Source organism: Stegodyphus dumicola, chromosome 2 (assembly GCF_044657685.1).
Source record: "Stegodyphus dumicola isolate Sdum_Otavi_A_Nest chromosome 2, ASM4465768v1".
NCBI classification, from domain to species: domain Eukaryota; kingdom Metazoa; phylum Arthropoda; class Arachnida; order Araneae; family Eresidae; genus Stegodyphus; species Stegodyphus dumicola.
Genome location: NC_140769.1, coordinates 261,931,298 through 261,953,615, shown reverse-complemented (window position 1 = coordinate 261,953,615; position 22,318 = coordinate 261,931,298). Strand labels below are relative to the sequence as shown.

The 22,318-nt window shown below is 34.3% G+C and overlaps 1 protein-coding gene across 1 annotated transcript in view; it reads right to left on the bottom strand.

Annotated features, from left to right (window-relative positions):
* Nucleotides 1-22,318, bottom strand: part of LOC118195936 (uncharacterized) — a 51,832-nt gene that overhangs the window by 17,506 nt on the left and 12,008 nt on the right. Inside the window, exons 4-6 of the mRNA XM_085812098.1 lie at nucleotides 11,503-11,683; nucleotides 7,730-7,824; nucleotides 3,367-3,456 (exon numbers count right to left, since the gene is read on the bottom strand). Coding sequence (XP_085668224.1) covers nucleotides 3,367-3,456; nucleotides 7,730-7,824; nucleotides 11,503-11,683 — 366 coding nt within the window. The remainder of the gene's footprint in view (nucleotides 1-3,366; nucleotides 3,457-7,729; nucleotides 7,825-11,502; nucleotides 11,684-22,318) is intronic.

Here is a 22,318-nt window from a genome sequence, read left to right as displayed (position 1 = left end):
GGAATATAACTGAAGAGACGCTTCGAACCTAGAAATCCAATGTTGCATCATCGCCTGTGCTACAGATACAGCCTCTTGGTAGCTTCAGGCTCTAGGATACCTCTTGGTAGCTAACACTCTAGGATACCTTCAGGCCACTTGGCGAAGTAATCAATGACAAAGAGGATGTATTTGTTGCCACTAGCATTTTGTTTGTGGCAGAAGTCCCAGGATGTCAAAAGCAATACTTTCAAAAGGCGTCCTATATTGTAACGTTGCAGCTTCCCTTGGCTATGTTTCTTCGGACCTTTCCGACTCGCACAGGCATCGCAAGATCGGCACCACTTTTGCACGTCATCCCTTACATTACTCCGGCAGAAACTCTCTCGAACTCTGTGTAGCATCGTCATTATTCCGAAGTGACGTCCTTTTGGACTGCTGTGTAATTCTTTAAGGACGGCAGGGATGTAGAATCTTGGAAGTGTCAGGTGCCTTCGGAATGCCTTTCCATCATCAAACTCAAACATTCGGCACAAGACGATGTTTCGAATATAGAATAAATGCCAGAGAGCGCAATGTTGTTTCGTCGTAGGACCATAGATCGAAATGTTCTGCCATGTAGATTTCCTGTTTGATGATTTCCTGTTTGATGTTCCTGTTTGATGTTAAATTTAAGATTTCATTAAATCTGTTATGGGTTAATGTCGCCGTCTTCCAATTAGTCTTTCCCGACTTCTTAGTCACTCCATAGGCCTTGGTCCGACGACGTTGAATTCATAACTTGACATACGACCACTAATTTTACCAGCTTGTATTTTGCTCTGGAACATTTGTATAATGTCCCTCGAACAATATCAGAAACTTTCCGGACAGGGTCTTCTGGAAAGAGTTTGATGTTTCCATGCAACGATCCTTTCCCAAGACAGATATTTATGTGATATTCTTGGAGTCTCTGTATCCATCTGGCTGTTTGGGCATTCAGTATCTTGGAAATTTAAAAGCCAAGTCAAGGATGTATGATCTAAGCGGGGCAGGAATTTTCTGTCGGAGGGATAACGATGGAAATGTTCTACGACTTTAACTATTGTGAACAACTCTGTCCTGTTGACACTGGCACTCCGGTTTATATAGACATTTGCTCCAGTATACTAAGACACGTTCTTGACCATTTATTTCGCGGAACAATAAATATTGGAACATTAGACAACAAATCTGAGAATTTCTTCAATACTGTTACTTATTAATGCATAAACGAGATGCCACACATTTGCATCAAAACGTTTATTGCAGCTACCATTAAATTTGCTTACGTTTTAAAGAAATAGTATTTATGAAAAACGTTAAACAGGTCTCATTACGCAGAGGAGAACGGACGGTTTGTCAAAAGCATTCAGAATAATTGATGTTTGTCACCTAAGATTGTTTGTCAACAGTATATTTCTTTTCCCTCCTGTATTTTTAGTTCATTTGCTTTTGAATCATGCATGACTTTAACGAGTACTCACTTAACGAGCTAATCACATATAATAATTTTTTTATTCTAGCCTTTCATTAAAAGAAAACAAGTACAGTAAAGTATAGTTTTTCCTTAGAATTTACATTACTAAACGAGATCCATTTTACATTATGCTCAACCGCACAAATGTTCATTCACACAAAAATGTCCCCAAATTTACAGAACTGTTGCAGCAAAACGTATGCAATGGCACTTTGAGATACAAATTTAATTCGTTCTGTGAAAGAGCTCGTTAGTTAAAATGCTCGTATATGACGTCAGTTCATAAAAAATGGGCGAATTTTATTTGGAATGACCCTAAATTTCGAAATCTGAAAGGAAGAATCAAATAAGTTTAATTAAAAATCAGACATTAATAAATATATACCAAATTCAATTAACATGGAGGTGCTAAAATTTTGAGAGTTAATTTTTTAAAAACTTCTCGGACGATTTTTACAAAACTTGACACTTTGGCATAATTCGAGTCGTAGAATCCAAATATTGAAAGAAATTGGTATGTTGTTTCAGTAAAAGTCCGATTTTGTGTCAAAATACGTACTTATGCTAGAACAATGCTATAAATGAATCTAATATACACTCACTTCCAAAAGTTAAGCACAAAGATGTAAAATGCAAAAAAAAACCAACAAATACTGCTTTGACTGACACAAAATTCGGCAGGAAAGTAGCATATATACTTATGCATAAAACAAAATCAATAATTATATACAGAAATAAAAACAATAATTAATTTTTGTAGTTATCAGATAATGACATACTGGAGACTTAAACAGAATTATGTATAAAGTGAAAAAAAGGACATTAATAGGGATGTGATCCCCCCTCATCTGTATACAAAGTTTACATCTTGTGACCATGCTTTCAATTAGGTGGTCAACCACCGCAGAATTAAGCAATCGCCATTCTTCTTGTAGAGTAGTTTCCAGCTCAATAAGAGTGGCTGGAGGTGGGAAACGTAAAGATACAGCCCGGCCGAGAGCATCCCAAAGATTTTCAATGGGATTAAGGTCGGACGAATATGCTGGCCATGCCATACGCGCAATCCCTTCACTCTCCAGGTAGTCATCGCCGATGTCAGCTCTATGGGGATGTGCGTTATCGTCCATTAAAACAAAAGTAAGGCCAACTGCTCCAGCGTACAATTTCACAATGGTTTCTAGGACTTCATCTCGATACCGGACAGCCGTCAAAGAGCCCCGTTTAAAAATGTGCAGGTCGGTGCGGTATCCTAATGAAATCCCTGCCCACACCATAATGCTTCCGCCTCGGAATGCGTGATGTTCGGTGATGTTCTGGGATTGATTGCGTGTTCGTTGTTCACGCCATATCGTTATACGCTTGTCATCTGGCTCCAGAGCAAATCTCGACTCATCAGTAAACATGATATTGCCCCAGCCCCAGTCAGACACATTCCAACTGTGTTGAAAAATTTATCTTTTTGTTGCTATTTACCATATTAAAAAATCTATCTTGCAGTGACTACGCGTTTCAAAGTCGTGAGCTTACACCTATCACATACTCACTTACCATATAATATATTGATCGACTTCAAATATTATTTTAAGATATATGTTTCTAATGGTATTGTGGGATTCTACGAAAACAAAAATTTATAGTTCTAAGGGTTCTGAGAGTCTATAAAGTTTGAATACCACTGCTGTAGTAAAACGGTGACCTGTGTCTGATCGCTCTCAAAATCGATAGAGTCTCATTTCAAAAACATGGTTGGTGTGTTTGCTTAATTTTAGAGGCTGTTAAAATGTTTAAAGCTAATGGCTATGTGAAAAATTCACTTTAAGGGATGTCTTTGTATAAAAATTCAATAGTTGCTATAAATTTAGCTTCAGAATATACGAGGTAAGACTTACATTTTCTGTTATTTCGCTTGATTGACTTTCACTCTTCTGCATTTCACTCTCAGCTTGATAGATGTAAACACATGGATGACCGACTGGTTGCTGCAAAAAGAAGTATAATTGATGATAAAATTAATCTCCTTATATAACTCATTTTGCAGTTTCCCTCTAGGAGTTAGGTTGAAATTATAATATCTTGTTGTTTAAGCTTAATATTGCTAATAAATATCTATTAAAACCACTGCTTTCGAAAACCTAATCTCAAAACGTGCCTACAACTTATATAAATTGCAACTGTAGTCAGTGCCCCCCCCCCGAGGGGAAGTTGTTTTTTTCACTGGGTTTAAAAATGCAAATGTCGGCTCTATAATTTTATCTTTCGTCATAAAATCTCTTGTTTATTAGGAAATGCTCTTTGTTGCTATTTATTAAAGAAAATATTGTTGCGTGCGTACGGGTTCGTTATGAAATGAATGCACAAGTCTGATGAAAAATGAACAAAAATTTATTATTATCACAACAAAAATGCTTAAATTTTCTCAAATTATCATGCAGTATTACAATATCTCACAGTAGTTATCTTTTAACTACTCAAATGTCCAATAGAACATAATTCAAAACAGCTAAAGAACGCTAATCCGCGAATTCGCTACAATCAACAAGAGCAGTTTTCTAAACCACAACAAACTAAGCAACTAACTACAAACTGAGATGTTTTCCTCCTTTTATAAGATTTTAAAATCACGCGCTAGAACTTTCCAGTACTTTCTCGAAATCAAAAAGAGATATTTATTTATTTAATGCACGCGCTCTTGTATTTTCAATTTTCCGGCTTAGCTTTCTTTTAATATTCGTCACGCGCTGCACTGCGCGAGAAATAAAACCATTTAATTTATAATTGAACTAACATTAGCTTTTTAAATACTAAATTCGTAACAATATAATCGTGAGTTCACACGACAGCTGACAAACGTTTTCCTCCAATACACAAAGTCAGCAATGTAGTGGTGACGTTTTATGGAAGTGCAAACAATCCGAAAGTTCCCATATTCCTGTAGCATCATCAATTTTATTTTGTAACATAAAGGCATAATTTAAATTAATTCTACATATAATTAATAGTTTCTCAGTGATACATGAAATGTTTGGATTAGTAGATTCGTAAACTACGTATTCATGAAAGAAGCAATGAAATCTATAAAGGTAAGTTAAAATGAATATAATACTCAATTAATCTATAGTAATAAGTTTGCTAAATTCTCTGCTTAATCCTTTGGAATGCGAAATGTACAACTAAAACATTTGCTCAAAAGTATCACAATTTTGAGTAACTTCTATTTGTAAGTTAAAAAAGAATATAATACTTAATTGATCTACAATTATGAGTTTGATAGATTCTCTGCTCAATCTTTTGGAAAATGGAATGTACGGCTCAAAACTTTATTCAAAAGTCCACATTTTAGTAACTTCTGAGTATAAGTTAAAAGGATTATAATACTCAATCTACAGTTATGAGTTTGCTAAACCCTGTACTTATTCTTTTGGAATTTGAAATGTACAACTCAAAAATTTACATTTCCGACGCCATAAATCCTGGTTAGTTTTCAAAGCACAAGAAGTGCCTCATGTTAAACTACTTGATTTTTTAATAAAAGTGTCTTTTACTCCCTTCTTAGGATACCTGTTTCTTACTGGACAGAGCAGTAAATCGTTTAGCTCCTTTCAGAGTCTCGAAATGTTTCCCAAAAGTCAAAGAGCCAACTCTATACAGTTCATAACATGATTAGTTTAAAACATAATTAGACTTTCTGGGTATTTTCTTCAACGCGGTTACATGTAAAAAAAATATGAGTCAAGTGGCTATTTTATCTTATTGCAACTTTTTCCATCATCAGTGAAATAGCGGCCTCAAGTTAAAATTCAACTAACGGGAAAATGGTTCCAGGTTTCTTTCCGTAAGAAAATATCTATTACTGCAATTACTATGTTATCGTTATTCTTTATATAATACTATAAACAAATGACAAAGCCCAAAACTGTGATATAATTTTTTAAGTTGTTGTTTTCTTGTCCAAGAATTTCATGTTGTCAGGGCCTCAAGGAGGTTGGACTTCTATTTCCACCCCAATTTTGAGGAAGAACACTCGGGGGGAATGTCCCATGGTCGCACCTTTTCGCATTCCTTCGTGGTGTAACTGGAAGCACATTCAACGCGTTTTCGAGAGATCTGGAGTTCGCATTCTGGTGAGGGCACTGCGAATGCCTTCCCTTTCCTGACATCGAAATAAATTCTAGTGATTCTACACTCTTTTACAACATATCGTATACCCCACGTTTAAAATACGGGAAAAACGGAAAAAATTACGTTTAGTCAACGAACTTCCACAGTCATGGTTCAGATTTTGTGATCCAGATATCCACAATCATGGGTCAGATTTTGTTATCCAGTTATCCACAATCATGGTTCAGATTTTGTGATTCAGATATCAGAAATCATGGTTCAGATTTTGTGATTCAGATATCTACAATCATGGTTCAGATTTTGTGATCCAGATATCCACAATCATGGGTCAGCTTTTGTGATTCAGATATCCACAATCATGGTTCAGATTTTGTGATCCAGATATCAGCAATCATGGTTCAGATTTTGTGATTCAGATATCCACAATCATCGTTCAGATTATGGGATCCAGATATCAGCAATCATGGTTCAGCTTTTGTGATTCAGATATCCACAATCATGGTTCAGATTTTGTGATCCAGATATTCACCGCAATCATGGTTCAGATTTTGTGATTACATTATATGACATTATAAAGTATATTCTCCCTCCTTCCAGCAAGCTTTCGTGGTGTAACGGTAGCACACTCGGCGCGTATTCGAGAGGCCTAGGCTCGAGCCCCGGCAAGGGTATTGTTAAATTTTCACGTCTCCAGCATAAAAAAATAATGACTCTACAGTTGCGCAGGAATTAAAAGTTGGCGGACGATAACTCATCACCAACAAGATTTAACGATAGGGTCCTTTAATCCCCAGTCGCCCTCTAATGGCGAAGTAAGGTATTTTCTTCCGCCTTCCAGTATGTCTTCGTGGTGTAAAGGTAGCATAGTCGGCACATATTCAAAAGTCAAGTTCGAGTCCCGGTGAAGGCATCGCTATTTTTCCTGTCCTCTGTTTCAAAATAACCTAGTGACTCTTCATTTGCGCCGAAAATTAAAGGTGGTGGACAATAATTCGCCGCTGACATGATTTCGAAATTGGATCCCCTAATCTCCAGTCACTCTTTAAAAGAGAGAGTCTGTAAGGTATTTTCTCTCTTCTTCCTGCAAGCTGTCGTCGTATAACGGTAGCACGCCCAGCACGTATTCGAGAAGCTCAGGTTCGAGTCTTAATGAAGGCATAGCTCATTTTTCACGTCTCCAACCATAAAAAAACCTAATAACTTTACAACATTAACCCGAGAAAGGTGATTTTCTCAGGTTTTTCTCTTTGACTAAAGTTATGATAATCTGTGACGAATTCGCAATGAACGGGCTTTTGAAACGCCGGGCAATTAAAAAACCAGCATGTTCAGTATCGTCATCCATCAAAGCAAATAGAATTGTAACCAGTGTTTAATATGTGATAATTTTTTTGGTACTTTTCCGTTTTACCGGCGCAAGCGATAAAGTCGCCAATAATGGTACAACCGATGCCAAACGGAATATTCTCGCTGGTAACCTTTTACGCCTCATTCAAATAGTTCAGTTTTATGTCTAAGGCCATTTTCGGCAATTAAATCAATTAGGATGCAATCACAGCGCTTACCCGAAACCGAAAATATAGAAAAGGTAAAGTCAAGGGTTAAATTCATCCATTCTAATGAGAATGCATTAGCGAAGTAAAGCACTGCAGTTTTACATAATTTCTGAGTAAGCTATTCGTACGAATTGAAGTATTTCTTGCATTTAAACTTGTGTTCCAAATTAAGATTTAACTTGAAATTAATGTAGATAATTACTGAGAGCATTATATTTTTGTAGAGTAGTATACGTGAGATGAGATCGCTTGGGATCACGTGATATGAACCGGCGAAACGGGATGTTGAACCATGAAAGCATAGTAAATTCTTAAATTAATGTCTTTTTATAAATTTATTGTCTTTATTTATTGGCTTTTTATAAAATTTTAAGCGATATTAAAATGTTTATGCCTTCAAAAAAAGAATTCTTAGGACTAACATTTTTTTAATATTTTTTGTGTGTATAATGTATGTTGTCGCCAATAAAGTCTGCTTGGCGATATTTGCGCCGGCGAAACGGAAAAGTACCATTTTTTTAATTCATTATACATACGTGATTAAAATTAAGATAATTTTTTCAGTATTTTAGCTTACCTGCAAGCTGGATTTCGCAGTGCGTACAACGTTTAGAGAAAGAGATCCACTCGTTGTAGAAGGAGACACTTTTTTCATTGTTTTAGAGTTTATACCTGTGATAAATAAAAATCTCATTTGAGTAAGGAGAAGTTTACACTTTTCAGTTAAATGTAACTTTTGTGTTGACAACTAGATTCCTGTCGTTTTATGTCAAAATGTTTGTGGAATAATAGTAACAGTGAAGGTGGCTGATTAACTCGTTATTGCGAAACGCACATAAGGTACGCCTAATAAGATAAGATAATACGCTAGTAAAATACCTCTATCAGCCAACATCGTAAATATGTAAACATCATCAAATTTGCAACATACATATTTTTAATAATCCATTTGCATACAAGATGGAATACTGATTTATACGATTGCAGGCGAAACCGTCGCGCATGAAAACGCCGCGGAGAAAACAAAGCAAGACGAAAATGTCGTCGTACAAAACATTTTGGGAGAAAAGAAAACAAGGAGAAAGCATCGCAGTTCTGTAACATCTGTTAACTTCCTTTTGTAGTTAAATTAATCACTCATAAAATGGTTGTAAAAGACAAACAAACATTTATTTAAAGATAAATCTTAATAGCTTACACGTAACGTATTCGTAAAAGTACATAACATAACAAACATACTTACTGCATTGTACCGTTAAACATTTCAAGCGTACATCATCTCAATATATATTTTTAAAATTATAAATAGAACGACATTCAGAAATTAGCTGTTGCCATTTTCTCAATAGATATTTTGTCTAATAACAATAAATAATTTACAATCGTGCTTACATTCGAAGACAAACAAACATTTATTCAAAGATAAATCTTAATAACTTACACGTAACGTATTCGTAAAAGTACATAACATAACAAACATACTTACTGCATTGTACCGTTAAACATTTCAAGCGTACATCATCTCAATATATATTTTTAAAATTATAAATAGAACGACATTCAGAAATTAGCTGTTGCCATTTTCTCAATAGATATTTTGTCTAATAACAATAAATAATTTACAGTCGTGCTTACATTCGAAGACAAACAAACATTTATTTAAAGATAAATCTTAATAACTTACATGTAACGTATTCGTAAACGTAAACGTACATAACATAACAAACGTACTTACTGCATCGTACCGTTAAACATTTCAAGCGTACATCATCTCAATATATATTTTTAAAATTATAAATAGAACGACATTCAGAAATTAGCTGTTGCCATTTTCTCAATAGATATTTTGTCTAATAACAATAAATAATTTACAATCGTGCTTACATATCGCCGTCGAAAATAAAGCGGTTAAAAATCTTCGCATTTTAAGAACATCGTAATCCAAAATACCATGGTAGATAAAAGCATCTACAAATCACCGCATGACGATAACATCGCACACACGCGTTTTTCAGGCTTTAAAGTTGAAAATGCAGATTCGCATAATGATTTGTGAGAGCAAGAAGGAATATTTTTATTTTTTCATGTTTTGAATTAGCTATTAATGTTTTGCTGAAAAATTCAGAAGCAAACTTTGAGATTCAAAGACGCTAATTGGATACATCAGCCCACATATGTAAATATGTAAACATCATCAAATTTGAAACGTGTATATTTTTAATAACACATTTACGTATAAGATGTAATTACTGATTTATACGGTTGCAGACGAAACCATCGCGGGCGAAAACGCGCGAATAAGTAGAAAATTGATGCTACTTTGAGAAGTTAACAGAATTTTATAATTTGATAATAAATTAAACAATTTTGATACTACATGCAATTACTCATTTTCGTTCTTCTAATTTTTTAGACTACATTTTTCACGAAACATTTACCAGTAAAACTTTATAATGAACAACTTTTCACTATGTAAGTTCAAAATTCTATAAGCTATTATACACTGGTGTCCAAAAATTAAGGACGAAGTCGAAAAATTAGCATATCAGCTGAACGAAGAGGCAGAGCGGACAGAAAGACCAATCAGGAGATTAAGTAAGGTGATGTACGGTAGCACATGCGCAGATATGCAGGTAGACGTAATGGGGGAGTGTCTGAGTAGTATAAAGCATGTTGTCGGTGTAAGATCAGTATTTCTGGCAAAGAGATTGCACGCCGTATAGCAGTTAAAATCACACCGAGTTGCTGCCTCAGCGAGAAATGGTGAATAATCAATCTGTTAGACGACATCTGGATGCTTTTACCCGAGGTCAAATCATTGGGAAGTTGGAGGAAGGCCGCAGTGTGACAAGTGTGGCTGCAGAGTTCGGAATTGCTCACAGCATCGTTTCACGACTTTGGGGACAATTTCAAACTACAGGAACAGCTATCCGGGGGTTTAGTAGTGGTCGTCCACGAGGAACCACACCCGCAGATGACCGGTATATTGCCTTACAGGCCAGAAGAAACAGGAGGAAGACAGTGGGAGAAATCGCTAGACACACGACACAGGCGACTGGACGACCGATATCGCGTTTTACCGTGGCCAGAAGACTGCACGGTGGTGGTCTGTTTGCACGACGCCCTGTACGGTGTGTACCTCTAACGCCTGCCCATCGGAGAAGGCGTTCTCTGTGGTGCCGGGAACACCGGAATTGGAGAGACAATGAATGGGGACGAGTACTCTTTACAGGTGAGAGCAGATTCAGTCTGAGTAGCGATTCTCATCGCATACTCATCTGGAGAGAGTGGGGAAGCCGCAATCATCCCTCGAACATCATTGAAAGGGACAGGTAGGGAGGTGGCGGTGTTCTCGTTTGGGGAGGCATCATGCTTGGTAGTCGTACAGACCTTTACATCTTCGACGCAGGTTCAGTCAACGGGACCCGTTATTGTAACGAGATTCTTCTTCCATATGTGCGTCTTTTTAGAGGCGCTATGGGTCCGCAGTTCCTTTTCATGGACGACAATGCATCATGTAATCGCACAGTAGCTGCCGAACAGCTCTTAGAGAGTGAGGATATTGAACGTATGGATTGGCCGGCACGATCTCCGGATCTCAATCCCATCGAGCATGTATGGGATTTTCTAGGCAAACGCTTGGCAGCTCGTACCTTACCACCAGTAACGATTCCGGAGCTTCGATTGGCGCTGCAAGACGAATGGGCAGCAATGCCTCAACAACTCATTGACACCCTCATTCTCAGCACGGGCAGACGCTGTGAAGCCTGCCTAGCAGTCAAGGGAGATCATTATCCCCTATTAAGGACCGGATATTTCTGGCTGGACACCCATCACAGAGATGTTTCGGCCTTCAGTCGCATTGCGCTTCCTGCTACTTTTTCAATAAAGCTTCTTTTTATCCCTCTGATTTCTCTTTCAGTAAGTGTTGCTTACATTACTCATGTCCTTACGTATTGGGGATCTTACGGTATTAAATGTGTTGACTTGGAAAGCTTTTGTACAAAGTTATATTGAAAAAAAAACCGTCTCGTCCTTAATTTTTGCACACCAGTGTAATTAGCATTATTTTTTGACCCATTTTCGGTTTCTGAATTCTTAAATTTCCTTCTCATTTTTCAGCAAAATCTATTAGTTAATTGATCCCTTCTTGCGATCGCAAATCATTATGTGAATACGCGAATTTTTAGAAACTGAAAACGCATGTCTACGATGTCATCGTCATGTGATGATTTGTGAGTGCTTTATTTTTTTTTTTTTTAAAGTAAGAATTCAAGAAAAAAGAATTTTATATCTTTTACCTTTATATATATATATACTTGTATGTATGTGTATTAAAGTAGAACTCACTTCCTTCAACGCGTTTCAGAATCCTGTATCGTCTTATCTTAGTGGCTTTATCTTGCAGTATTCCACGGTATTCTAATAGACCTCTTTTGCATAAACCACTCAAATTTGCCCTCGCTCTGACTTTACATTGTGTTTCGTAATTGGGTTCCCTTTCGAATCGTCCAAATAATGCATCCAGTGCCTGAAAGCATGTTATTATTATTACAAACAATTTTCGTAAGTATTATATTTAACAATATTAATTAACAAATTAAGAAATTAGGAGAGATTTAATAATAATGTAATATTATTCAAAAATATAAACCATTTGATTTCAGTATATAATAATTTTCCGATTTAGAATTTAATACTTTAAATCAAATAAATTAGTGGGGTCAGAAAATGGCATTCTATAGCATATATTCTATAGAATTAAAAATTTGAATGGAATTTAATAAGAGTTCAATATCATTTAAAATCGTCAATCATTCGTTTTCGATTTCATAATCTTTTTACTTCCTTGTATGAAGTAAATGAAGTACTGTAATCACGAAAAATTCCAGGTATCATATTACGACGAAAATATTCATTTTGTCCGCTATCGAATGCAAATTTAAAATGTTTTTGCGTCACATCTGTGAGCAAGGACAGAATAAAGGACTCTTTTAACCAACCGAATTGTTAAATATAGCATAGTTCATGTAGTACATTCAACCAGTGTAATATTAATTTCCTTTTAGTTTTGCTTTGAGTGGCAACAGCTGTAAAAATTATTTTGGTAGAATAAACTTGTTTGGTTTTGTTTAAATTGAGAGATTATTTAGGTAGAAATGAGTTGATGAATGGACAAAATGGTGTACATTTACTGTATCTAATATTTGGTGACCCTCAGGGTGCTACTTTGGTAGACGGTTGCACGGATTTTGGCGATTTTTTGGCGATTTTCTTTTGGCGAGTAATACAACTTATGGTAAACCCATTGCTGCATTGTTATTTATGGTAACCGATACTTTGTTGTCAATTTATTTAAAAAATAATGTGTTTTATTGTGCATAAATTCCGTGTTTTAAATATTATTTATGGCTTCTAAATATTAAAAATCAATTTAATTTTGCACTTTTATTTGAAATAAAAATTTTATTGTTTATCGTATTTTATGAAATTTTATGTTGTGGATGATGTAATCAATGACGTCACCTTACTTTAAAAGTAATTGGTTTTAATATGTATAAATTTAATCTAATGTTTTAAACATTATTTATGGCTCTTAAATATTAAAATACAATTTAATTTTGCATTTTTTTAAAAAATGGTTTTATTATGTATGAATTTTTAAATATTTTTAATTCTAGGCGTGATGTAATAAGCTCTCTGACTGGTTATAGAATATTTGTGCATTAACGAGCTGTAATCAGCTCCCTGATTGGTTACTGACAATATGTGCATTTCTGCGCGGTTTTAAAATTTAATTCATATCTTCGAATTCCTTCAAAGATACCTTCAAAAATGTTATCTAAATTATGATTCCGATTTTTTTGTGGTACTTATCAATAAACAGCATGTTAAATGACTAAAAAAAATTTAAGGACATATTTTTCTTTTATTTTATAATTGTATACTGTTTAAAAAATTAATACACTATTTTCAAAAATTACTGAGAATATTGTCCATATGTTTTAATGTTAATTATATTCTATATAACGTATTTTAAAGTATTTGAATTTAATGATATTCTAATTCTTTTAAATGTTGGTAGAATGGTTTTTAATTCGATATTCAATTTCAGTAATATTTTAATCTAATTAAACGTTGGCACAATGTTTTTATACCGGTGTTTTTATTCTCTTTTTTGCTATATGAAAGTAATAATAGCCTTACTTTAGTATTTTATACTCATAGTAAATGTATTTATTTACACTTGCCTGCCATCTTAAAAAACGACATTTTCAACAAAAAATTAATCCATTACTTTTAACGATATTACTTTTTTTTTTTAAGTTTCGAATACTTTACTATGCGTAAAAACAGCATTTTTCAAGATGGCTGACGATTGTAAAAATCGCGCCAATAATTGCGCCAACGTAAATCGCCAAAAATCCGTGCAATTGTCTACCAAAGTAGCACCGATGTTCGTAACGGAGCTCACTTCTTAATAAGATGCTCCATTGCAAACCAAACACAAAAATTCAATTAAGTATTTCTTAGATAAAGTACTCACCTCTTATATTTAATCACGTACTGAGGGTGGTGCTACTTTGGTAGACGGTTGCACGGATTTTGGCGTTTTTTTTTGGCGATTTTTCTTTTGGAGAGTAATACAACTTATGGTAAACCCATTGCTGGATAAGTTATTTAGGGTAACCGATACTTTGTCATTTTATTAACAAAATAATGCGTTTTATTATGCATAACTTCCGTGTTTCAAACATTATTTATGGCTTCTAAATATTAAAAATCAATTTAACTTTATATTTTTATTTGAAATAAAAATTTTGTTGTTTATAATATTTTATATAATTTTGTGTTGTGGATGATGTAATCAATGACGTCACCTTACTTAAAAAGTAATTGGTTTTATTAATATCAATAAATTTAATCTAATGTTTTAAACATTATTTATGGCTGTTAAGTATTAAAGTACAATTTAATTTTGCATTTGTTTTAAAAATGACTTTATTATGAATGATTATTTAAATAATTTTAATTCTATGCGTGACGTAATCAGTTCCTTGATTGGTTACTGAATATTTTGTGCATTACCGCGCCATTTTAAAATTTTATTATTCATCTCTTCGAATTCCTCAGATTTCAAATGGAATGGATATCTCCGTTTCGAAGATCAATCTTGTTATTGGTAATTACCAAGAATTATTGGTATTAGAATAAAAAAATTGCCCTTTGAGACCATATTTTGGCCAACCTGTCTTTCATAATCAAAGATTTATTTTTAAATTGTTAATAGCGTCAGAGGAAATTTATTTTAAATTTTTGGAGGAAATTTCGCTAATTGCTTCTTCAATGAAGTGCGAGATATGTCGATAACAGATGAAGATGGTTAAAAGAGCCCATTCAATTATGATTTCGATTTTTTTTGTGATACTTTTCAATAAACAAGAAGTTAAATTACTCAAAAAAATGTAAGTACATATTTTTCTTTTATTTTATAATTGTATACTTCAATTTTTGTTAAAAAAATTAATACACTATTTTCAAAAATTGCTGAGATAATTATTGTCACATATGTTTTAATGTTAATTATATTTTATATAACGTATTTTAAAGTATTTGAATTTAATAATATTCGAATTCTTTTAAATGTTGGTAGGATGGTTTTTAATTCGATATTCAATTTCAGTAATATTTTAATCTAATTAAACGTTGGCATAATGTTTTATAGCGGTGTTTTTATTCTCTTTTTTGCTATATGAAAATAATAATAGCCTTACTTTAGTATTTTATACTCATAGTAAATGTATTTATTTACACTTGCCTGCCGTCTTAAAAAACGACATTTTCAACAAAAAATTAATCCATTACTTTTAACGATATTTATTTTTTTTTAAGTTTCGAATACTTTACTATGCGTAAAAACAGCGTTTTTCAAGATGGCTGACGATTGTAAAAATCGCGCCAACAATTGCGCCAACGTAAATCGCCAAAAATCCGTGCAACCGTCTACCAAAGTAGCACCTTTGAATCTGTAAAAGAATATAAAGTCAAATTTGATAAAGCTATAGTTTGCGTCAATTCTTTATAGAAAGTAAATTACAACCAAACAGGAATATATTAAGTAATGAAAAATCAAGAATAAAACTTCCCAAACTTGAACTAATGAAATTTAGTGGTGAAGTTAAAGAATGATTGTGTTTCTGGAGTCAGTTTAAAAGAATTCACGATCTTAAAGAAATGGAATTGGAAGACAAATTCCGATATTTAATACAGTGTATGTAGCCAGGTACAAGAGCGGAAGAGATCATCGATAGCTATCCACCTACGGCAGAAAATTGTACAAAAGCGATTGAAAGCCTCAAAGCAAGATTTGGCAGTGAGGAATTGTTAGTGGAATGCTATGTTCGTGAGTTTAGTTGTTAAAAATGCTACCAAATCAAGGCTTAGTATGACTCAATTATATGACAAACTTGAATCCCACCTCAGATCATCACAATCCATTGGGATGACCTCAGACAAATGTTCTGCAATGCTCTTCACGCTTGTGGAGTCGTGTATTCCAGAAGACGTATTGGGAGTTTGGTTGAGAAACTCAGTAAATGAAGAGAAATCATATAGTGTAAGACTGAGCCAACTTTTAAATTTTCTAAGGGCTGAGGTCGAAGGGGAAGAAAGAATAACTCTAGAAAAGTCAGGTATGAAGCAAAGAGATCCCTATAGAAAAGTTCATTAGGATAGGGAAGATATTACTATATCTACTGCAATAAATAACAACTGTTATTTATTGCAGTAGTAATTAACTACTGTTAATAAATAACAATAATGTTGTAAATTGTATTTTCTGTGAAAAATCTCATCAAAGCAAAGATTGCTATAAAGCACAAAATTTAAGTCATGATGAAAAATTGAAAATTATGAAACAGAAAAAATGTTGCTTTACGTGTTTGAAAACAAACCATCGAGCTAAAAATTGTAAAAGTAAAGTTCTATGCATGTTTTGTGGTAGGAAGCGATACATTGTTTGTTGTCCAGAATTTAAGCAGAAATCAAAAGTTCCTGTCGAGTGCAATCAAGAAAATTGTGAAATTAGCACTCTTTCTTCAACAGGCAATTCAGGAAGAGTTTTGCTTTAAACTTTAGTGGTTGCCATTCATGAAGGAAAGAAACTTCATCTTCGAGCGTTGATCGATACTGGATATGAATATTCCTATGTTTTAAAATCAACAGTAGAATCCTTAGGAATAAGATCAGAAGCTCATAAAAATTAACACATGTTTTGCCTGGAGGAAGGACATCTGATATGAATCATAATAAATATAAAATAACTGTTGAGAATCTGCATACTGGTTATAGCTGCAAGATTCCTGTGTTACATCAGCCTATAATTTGTGGATCTGTACCTAGTCTACAGAAAGGACCTTGGATATCAGAATTAGGTAAAAAGGGAATTTATATCACAGGTGTTGATTGTGTCAACCCGCAGATTGATCTTTTGATAGGCTCAGACTTTGCAGGAAATATTTATACAGGAAAAATACAGAAATTAAGTATAGGCATTTTTGCCATGGAAACACTGCTCGGATGGGTTTTTATGGGTAAATCGCCAACAACTGGAGGTGAAAATTCTATCGCTGCTGTTGTTACCTCTTAATTCACAATCACGATATCAGAAACCTTTGGGAATTAGAAGCCATTGGCATTACAGATCCCTAGATCTAGAAGTGAAATTGATAAGGTCGTAAACGATCATTTTATGGCAAATTTAAGAAAAGATGAGGAGGGAAGATATGAAGTGAAATTGCCATGGGTACATGACAAAAATATTCCTGAGTATAAATATATAGCTGAAAGAAGACTAGAAAAAACAACAACTAAGTTAAAAATGGAAGGAAAATATCATCCATATAATAATGTGTTCGAGGAGTCGTTAAAAGAAGATATAATTAAAGCCAATAACGTCAGACTGGTTAAAGTTAAGCCATCGAATGGAGAGATTCTAAGACCAATTCAACGCTTATATCCACTGGAAGTACAACCAGAATCTGAAGGAAATCCTCAAAAGGTCAAAAGGCAGATAAAGAAAAAGAAAATATCCCTACGAGTCTTCAAGAGATATGGAAAGAGAAAGTTACTAGAAATGGTCGAGCTATAGCCTTCTAAATTCAAGGACTTTGAACTTTAAAATAGACTTTTAAGTGAAATTCAAAATGGACTTTTAGGTTAAATTTTAGTTTAATTAAATATTTGTTTTGATAACCTTTATCAAAAGGTGACAGTATGTTAAGTATAGCATAGTTCATATACATTCAACCAGTGTGATATTAATTTCCTTTTAGTTTTGCTTTGAGTGGCAACAGCTGTATAAAATTATTTCGGTAGAATAAAATTGTTTGGTTGTGTTTAAATTTTTGAGAAATTATTTGGATAGAAATGAGTAGATGAATGGACAAAATGGTGTACATTTACTGTCGTATCTAAAACGAATTATAAAACTGATATAAAATGGATTCAGAAGAGATTTTTTGTGCCGAGTACATACGTACGTACATGTGTATGTATGTATCTCGCATAACTCAAAAACGAGTGTCCTCAGCGTTAAAATTCTGTATATAGGACTGCTGTAACGTTGTTGTGCACCTCCCTTTTTGGTTGCAATCGGCCGCACCAAGAGTATGTAAATATATATATATATGCATACTCTGTTTTTTTTATTGTTATTAAATTGTGTAATTTTTGCTTTTAAAATGATTCAGCTGTGTTGTTCTTATCTTCTGGTTACGTTTTTATGCCTTTAGTTAATCTGCATGCAATAGCTGTAGGATTATCAACAATTTAAAAGTTGTTTAACCCTCTCGCAGCGCATCCCGCGATGTCCACTGGCAACGTAAAAGTGGCAAAATTTGCGCAACCCGCAATTTCCGCGGGGATGAATTTTTGCCGTCTATTTAACTATTTTTGCCGCTCTTTCCAAGTTCAAGGTTTCCTTTCGGCTTTTCGGTAATGTTTAATTGTTTATTTAGATGTGGGCTAACAGATGGCGTTACTTGTCTACATTTCTGCCGAATATACAAGAATACGTAATGTAGCATTTTGCGCGCGCTTTTCAGAGCTCAAAGATGTCTGGCAGGAAGCGTTTCGTGAGTTGATTTAACCTATATTCCTGACGATATTTCCGACACTGATAATAGTTCTGACACTGATTTCAAGTATATTGAAGATAGTTATATTATCGAAACTGGTGAGAATTTCTCGGATGACTCTGCAGATAGTGATGAATCTAAAAATTCAATTTCGACAGTTACGTTCGACAGTGGTGAAACCATTCGACACCACTGAAACCACTGAAAACGTTCGACAGTGGTGCAAAATTGATATGCAAAATATTACATTATGCAAATATTTTCATTAGTATATATGTTTTACCTTTGTATTTTAATAAAATAAATCACAATTTAACCAATATTAATTTTCAAAATTTTCCTTTTATATCATTATTCTTCAATTTCAGTATTCTGACAACCTTTTTCTATGAGCTAATGCTATATTGAAAAAAAACTCTTTTACAAAATAATTTTTATATATTTTAACTCAAAAATGTATGCAGATTTGAAATATGTAATAAAAATTACGCAATTTTTTAACCTATTTTGATATAAAAAAAGTACGCGGTGCGAGGGTTAAGTGCGGCTAATCCTAATATTTTTTACCATAGCTGCGATATTTGTTTACATTTAAAACTTAGTAGAATAGTGAATTAAGTCAGCTTCTGCAGCTTCAGTGTCTTTTTGCCGAGTGGGACGAAAAGTAAGCATTCGGTTTTGTGCACCGAAAAGTATGCCCTCTTGCCCGTTGGCCTAATTGCTTGTTTTTGCGTAGAAACTCTAATTTTAATTGTAAAAATTGTTTTATTTTCTAAATTGTTTCAAGTATATTTGGTGTTTTATATATTTCTATATTTTTCAATTTTTGATAAATGTTTATCCTCAGTTTATAACAGTTATTTTTATGCACCTTTCCTATCTGTCCTAGTTTCAGCTTACAAATTCCTTACCAGAATAAGTTTTTAGAATCGCATTAAAATTAATGAGAAGGAGCAGTATTAAAGTCAAAGTTCCACTGATTGCAAGAGAGAGTAGCAGAGTTTTTGACTAGCTCGCGTTTGCCTTTTGGCCACGTCTGTCTAAGCAGTTACTATGCTCTGCCATATTGCAGGCCCTTGATAGCTTCGTTAGACAATTCGATATTTTAGAGGTAAACTAGTTTAGACTTGTCTTAGCTTCGGCTAAATCTCTTTAGTTAGTCATTAGTTAAGTTCTTATTTCTTACACTTTTGAGTTTAAACCCCAGTGGAGGCTTTGCTGTACGTCCTGAACCGACTGTATATCTTTATTTTCAGCAATAAAGGGTAATTAACACTTTGTGGGTTCACGTTTCTATTTCTGAAAAAGGAGACTGATACACCCTAAAACCCATAAGATGTTCGAATAGGTGACTGTTGCAAGAATTGGGATAACTTATTTATTTTAAAAGCAATTACTACCAACCGTTTACAGCTGACTACATAATATAGCTGCTTTCTGAAATAGTAATCAGAAAGGTTGTGTTGCCACAAATATTTTTACAATTTAATCCGCTTTGTGACAAACTTTTTCGTCATGTTTCCACCTTACGGGCACAGTTTAAAATATTCTGTTATATAATTTAATTCCATATTTAATATATAGCTTTTATAACATTTGGAAACTACTGTGAAACAAAACGTCTAAGAATTTCATGTTAATTTTTTTTTTTATTTTATTTGGAGTTGAGTTTATAAAATGTATTTTATTTAAAAAAACTGTAATGTTTTCGTGCATAATTTTTTTTTAATATTAAAATATTTATCAGATTTTTGGTTTAGTTAGCAAATAATTCCCATACAAAAATTCCATTAAATTTCAATTATGTACAATTAGACATTCTTAAAATATCATGAGCTGAAGGTGGAAACAGGACGAAAAATTATGTCACAAAGCGGTTTAAATTTCAAAAATATTTGTGGCAACAGAAACGTTTCGGTTATTATTTTCCAAAGCAGCTATGTTATGTAGTCAGCTGTAAAAAGCTGAAAGTAATTGTTTTTAAAATAAATAAAATATCTCAATTCTTGCAACAGTCTTATATTCGAAGATCATAAGGGGTTTAATGTGTATGAGCCCCCTTAAGAGATAATTCGCTTAGCTTTTCATTAGGTGCCTCAACACTTAGTTATTAGATAAAAGGAAAGGAACACTACAAAGGTATTTTGAGGTTTTATATATTTTTGCCCTGCCGTGGAGTGAGTACTGAGTTAACGAGAACTAACTATATCTCTAATGAAATTCGAGGATATAAGTTTAAATGAAATGCAGCAAAAGATGGGTATAATTTAACATACCTTGCAAGGAAGTCGTGTAGTGTACTCATCACATTTTTTCTATTCTCTCACATGCTGTTTTGTCGTGAGTTATTTTTCAGGGCTATTTAGTTGGGGCTATTTGGTGGCGCGCGCCGAGCTTTAGGTCAGAACCAACTTGCGGGTGATTTTAATTATGTAGCGGTTAGGCAAACTTTGTTTGCTTACTTAAGCCAATCCAATATCTTTGATTTAAGCCATAAACTGCTGGCTATATTCTGTAAGCACGAGTGGCTTGCTATATTCTGTAAAGGCAAGCGTCTGGCTATATTCTGCAAGCACGAGCGGCTGGTTATATTCTGTAAGCACGAGCAGCTGGCTATATTCTGTAAGCACGAGCGGCTGGCTATATTCTGTAAGCACGAGCGGCTGGCTATATTCTGTAAGCACGAGTGGCTGGCTATATTCTGTAAAGACAAGCGGCTGGCTATATTCTGCAAGCACGAGCGGCTGGTTATATTCTGTAAGCACGAGCGGATAGCTATATTCTGTAAAGACAAGCGACTGGCTATATTCTGCAAGCACGAGCGGCTGGTTATATTCTTTAAAGACGAGCGGTTGGCTATATTCTGTAAAGACGAGTGGCTTGCTATATTCTGTAAGCATGAGCGACTGGCTATATTCTGCAAGCACGAGCGGCTGGCTATATTCTGTAAAGACAAGCGGCTGGCTATATTCTGCAAGCACGAGCGGCTGGTTATATTCTGTAAGCACGAGCGGCTAGCTATATTCTGTAAAGACGAGTGGCTTGCTATATTCTGTAAGCACGAGCGGCTGGCTATATTCTGTAAAGAGGAGTGGCTGGCTATATTCTGTAAGCACGAGCTACTGGCTATATTCTGTAAAGACGAGCGGCTGGCTATATTCTGTAAGCACGAGCGGCTGGCTATATTCTGTACGCACGAGCGGCTGGCTATATTCTGTAAGCCCGAGGGGTTCCTTCTGTTAAATTATATTTGAGCTGAAGAGTCCTTTACACCATTTGTCAGTTTGTGTGGTACACTTACAAGGCATTGTGATGATTCACATAAAGCCTTCAGCCGCTTCCTACATTTTATGTTTCCATAGAATACGAAACGTTACAACAATTTTCAGAATAGCAGAATGTTTTTGGCTTATCTCGTCACGGAAATTTTTGACCAAATAGGCGTTAACCCAAAAAGGCTATTAATCTTTAAAGCAGCATTTTGCGTCGAATCATTATATATATTATATCGTTCGGCTGCATCACTTTTCAGATTGTTGCCACCGAATAGTGTAGCCTCGTATTATATTTTTAAAGAAACTAAAATAATGAAGAATATACATAAATAATGTAGACCTCTCCTCGAACATGGGCACCTGGAATCCGAATTTTCAATTTGTTTTATTTTTCTATTTCATATTTAAAAAAAAACACCTTTTATTTAAAAATCTCGGAAAGGAATTTCTGATTAAAACTAGAGCGTTTTTAAAGCGAGCAGTGGCAACACTACTGGGAATAAACATTTTTATCTCCCGCGAGCGAGAATGTCTATCGGAAATTCTAAAGATATGCTGTTTTTAAATATTTTAGCCGAATGTAGCATTAGCCCAAATGCTCTCGAAACATGTCAATGAAAAAAACGCCCGTATGAGCTTAATATAAAACCTTAAATCTTTCAGATGTTTTTTTATCTGATCTAATTTTTCTTTTGTTTTGTTTTGAAAAGTCAATATTGCGTACATAGCTTTGGCGTAAATACTCAATTTTTA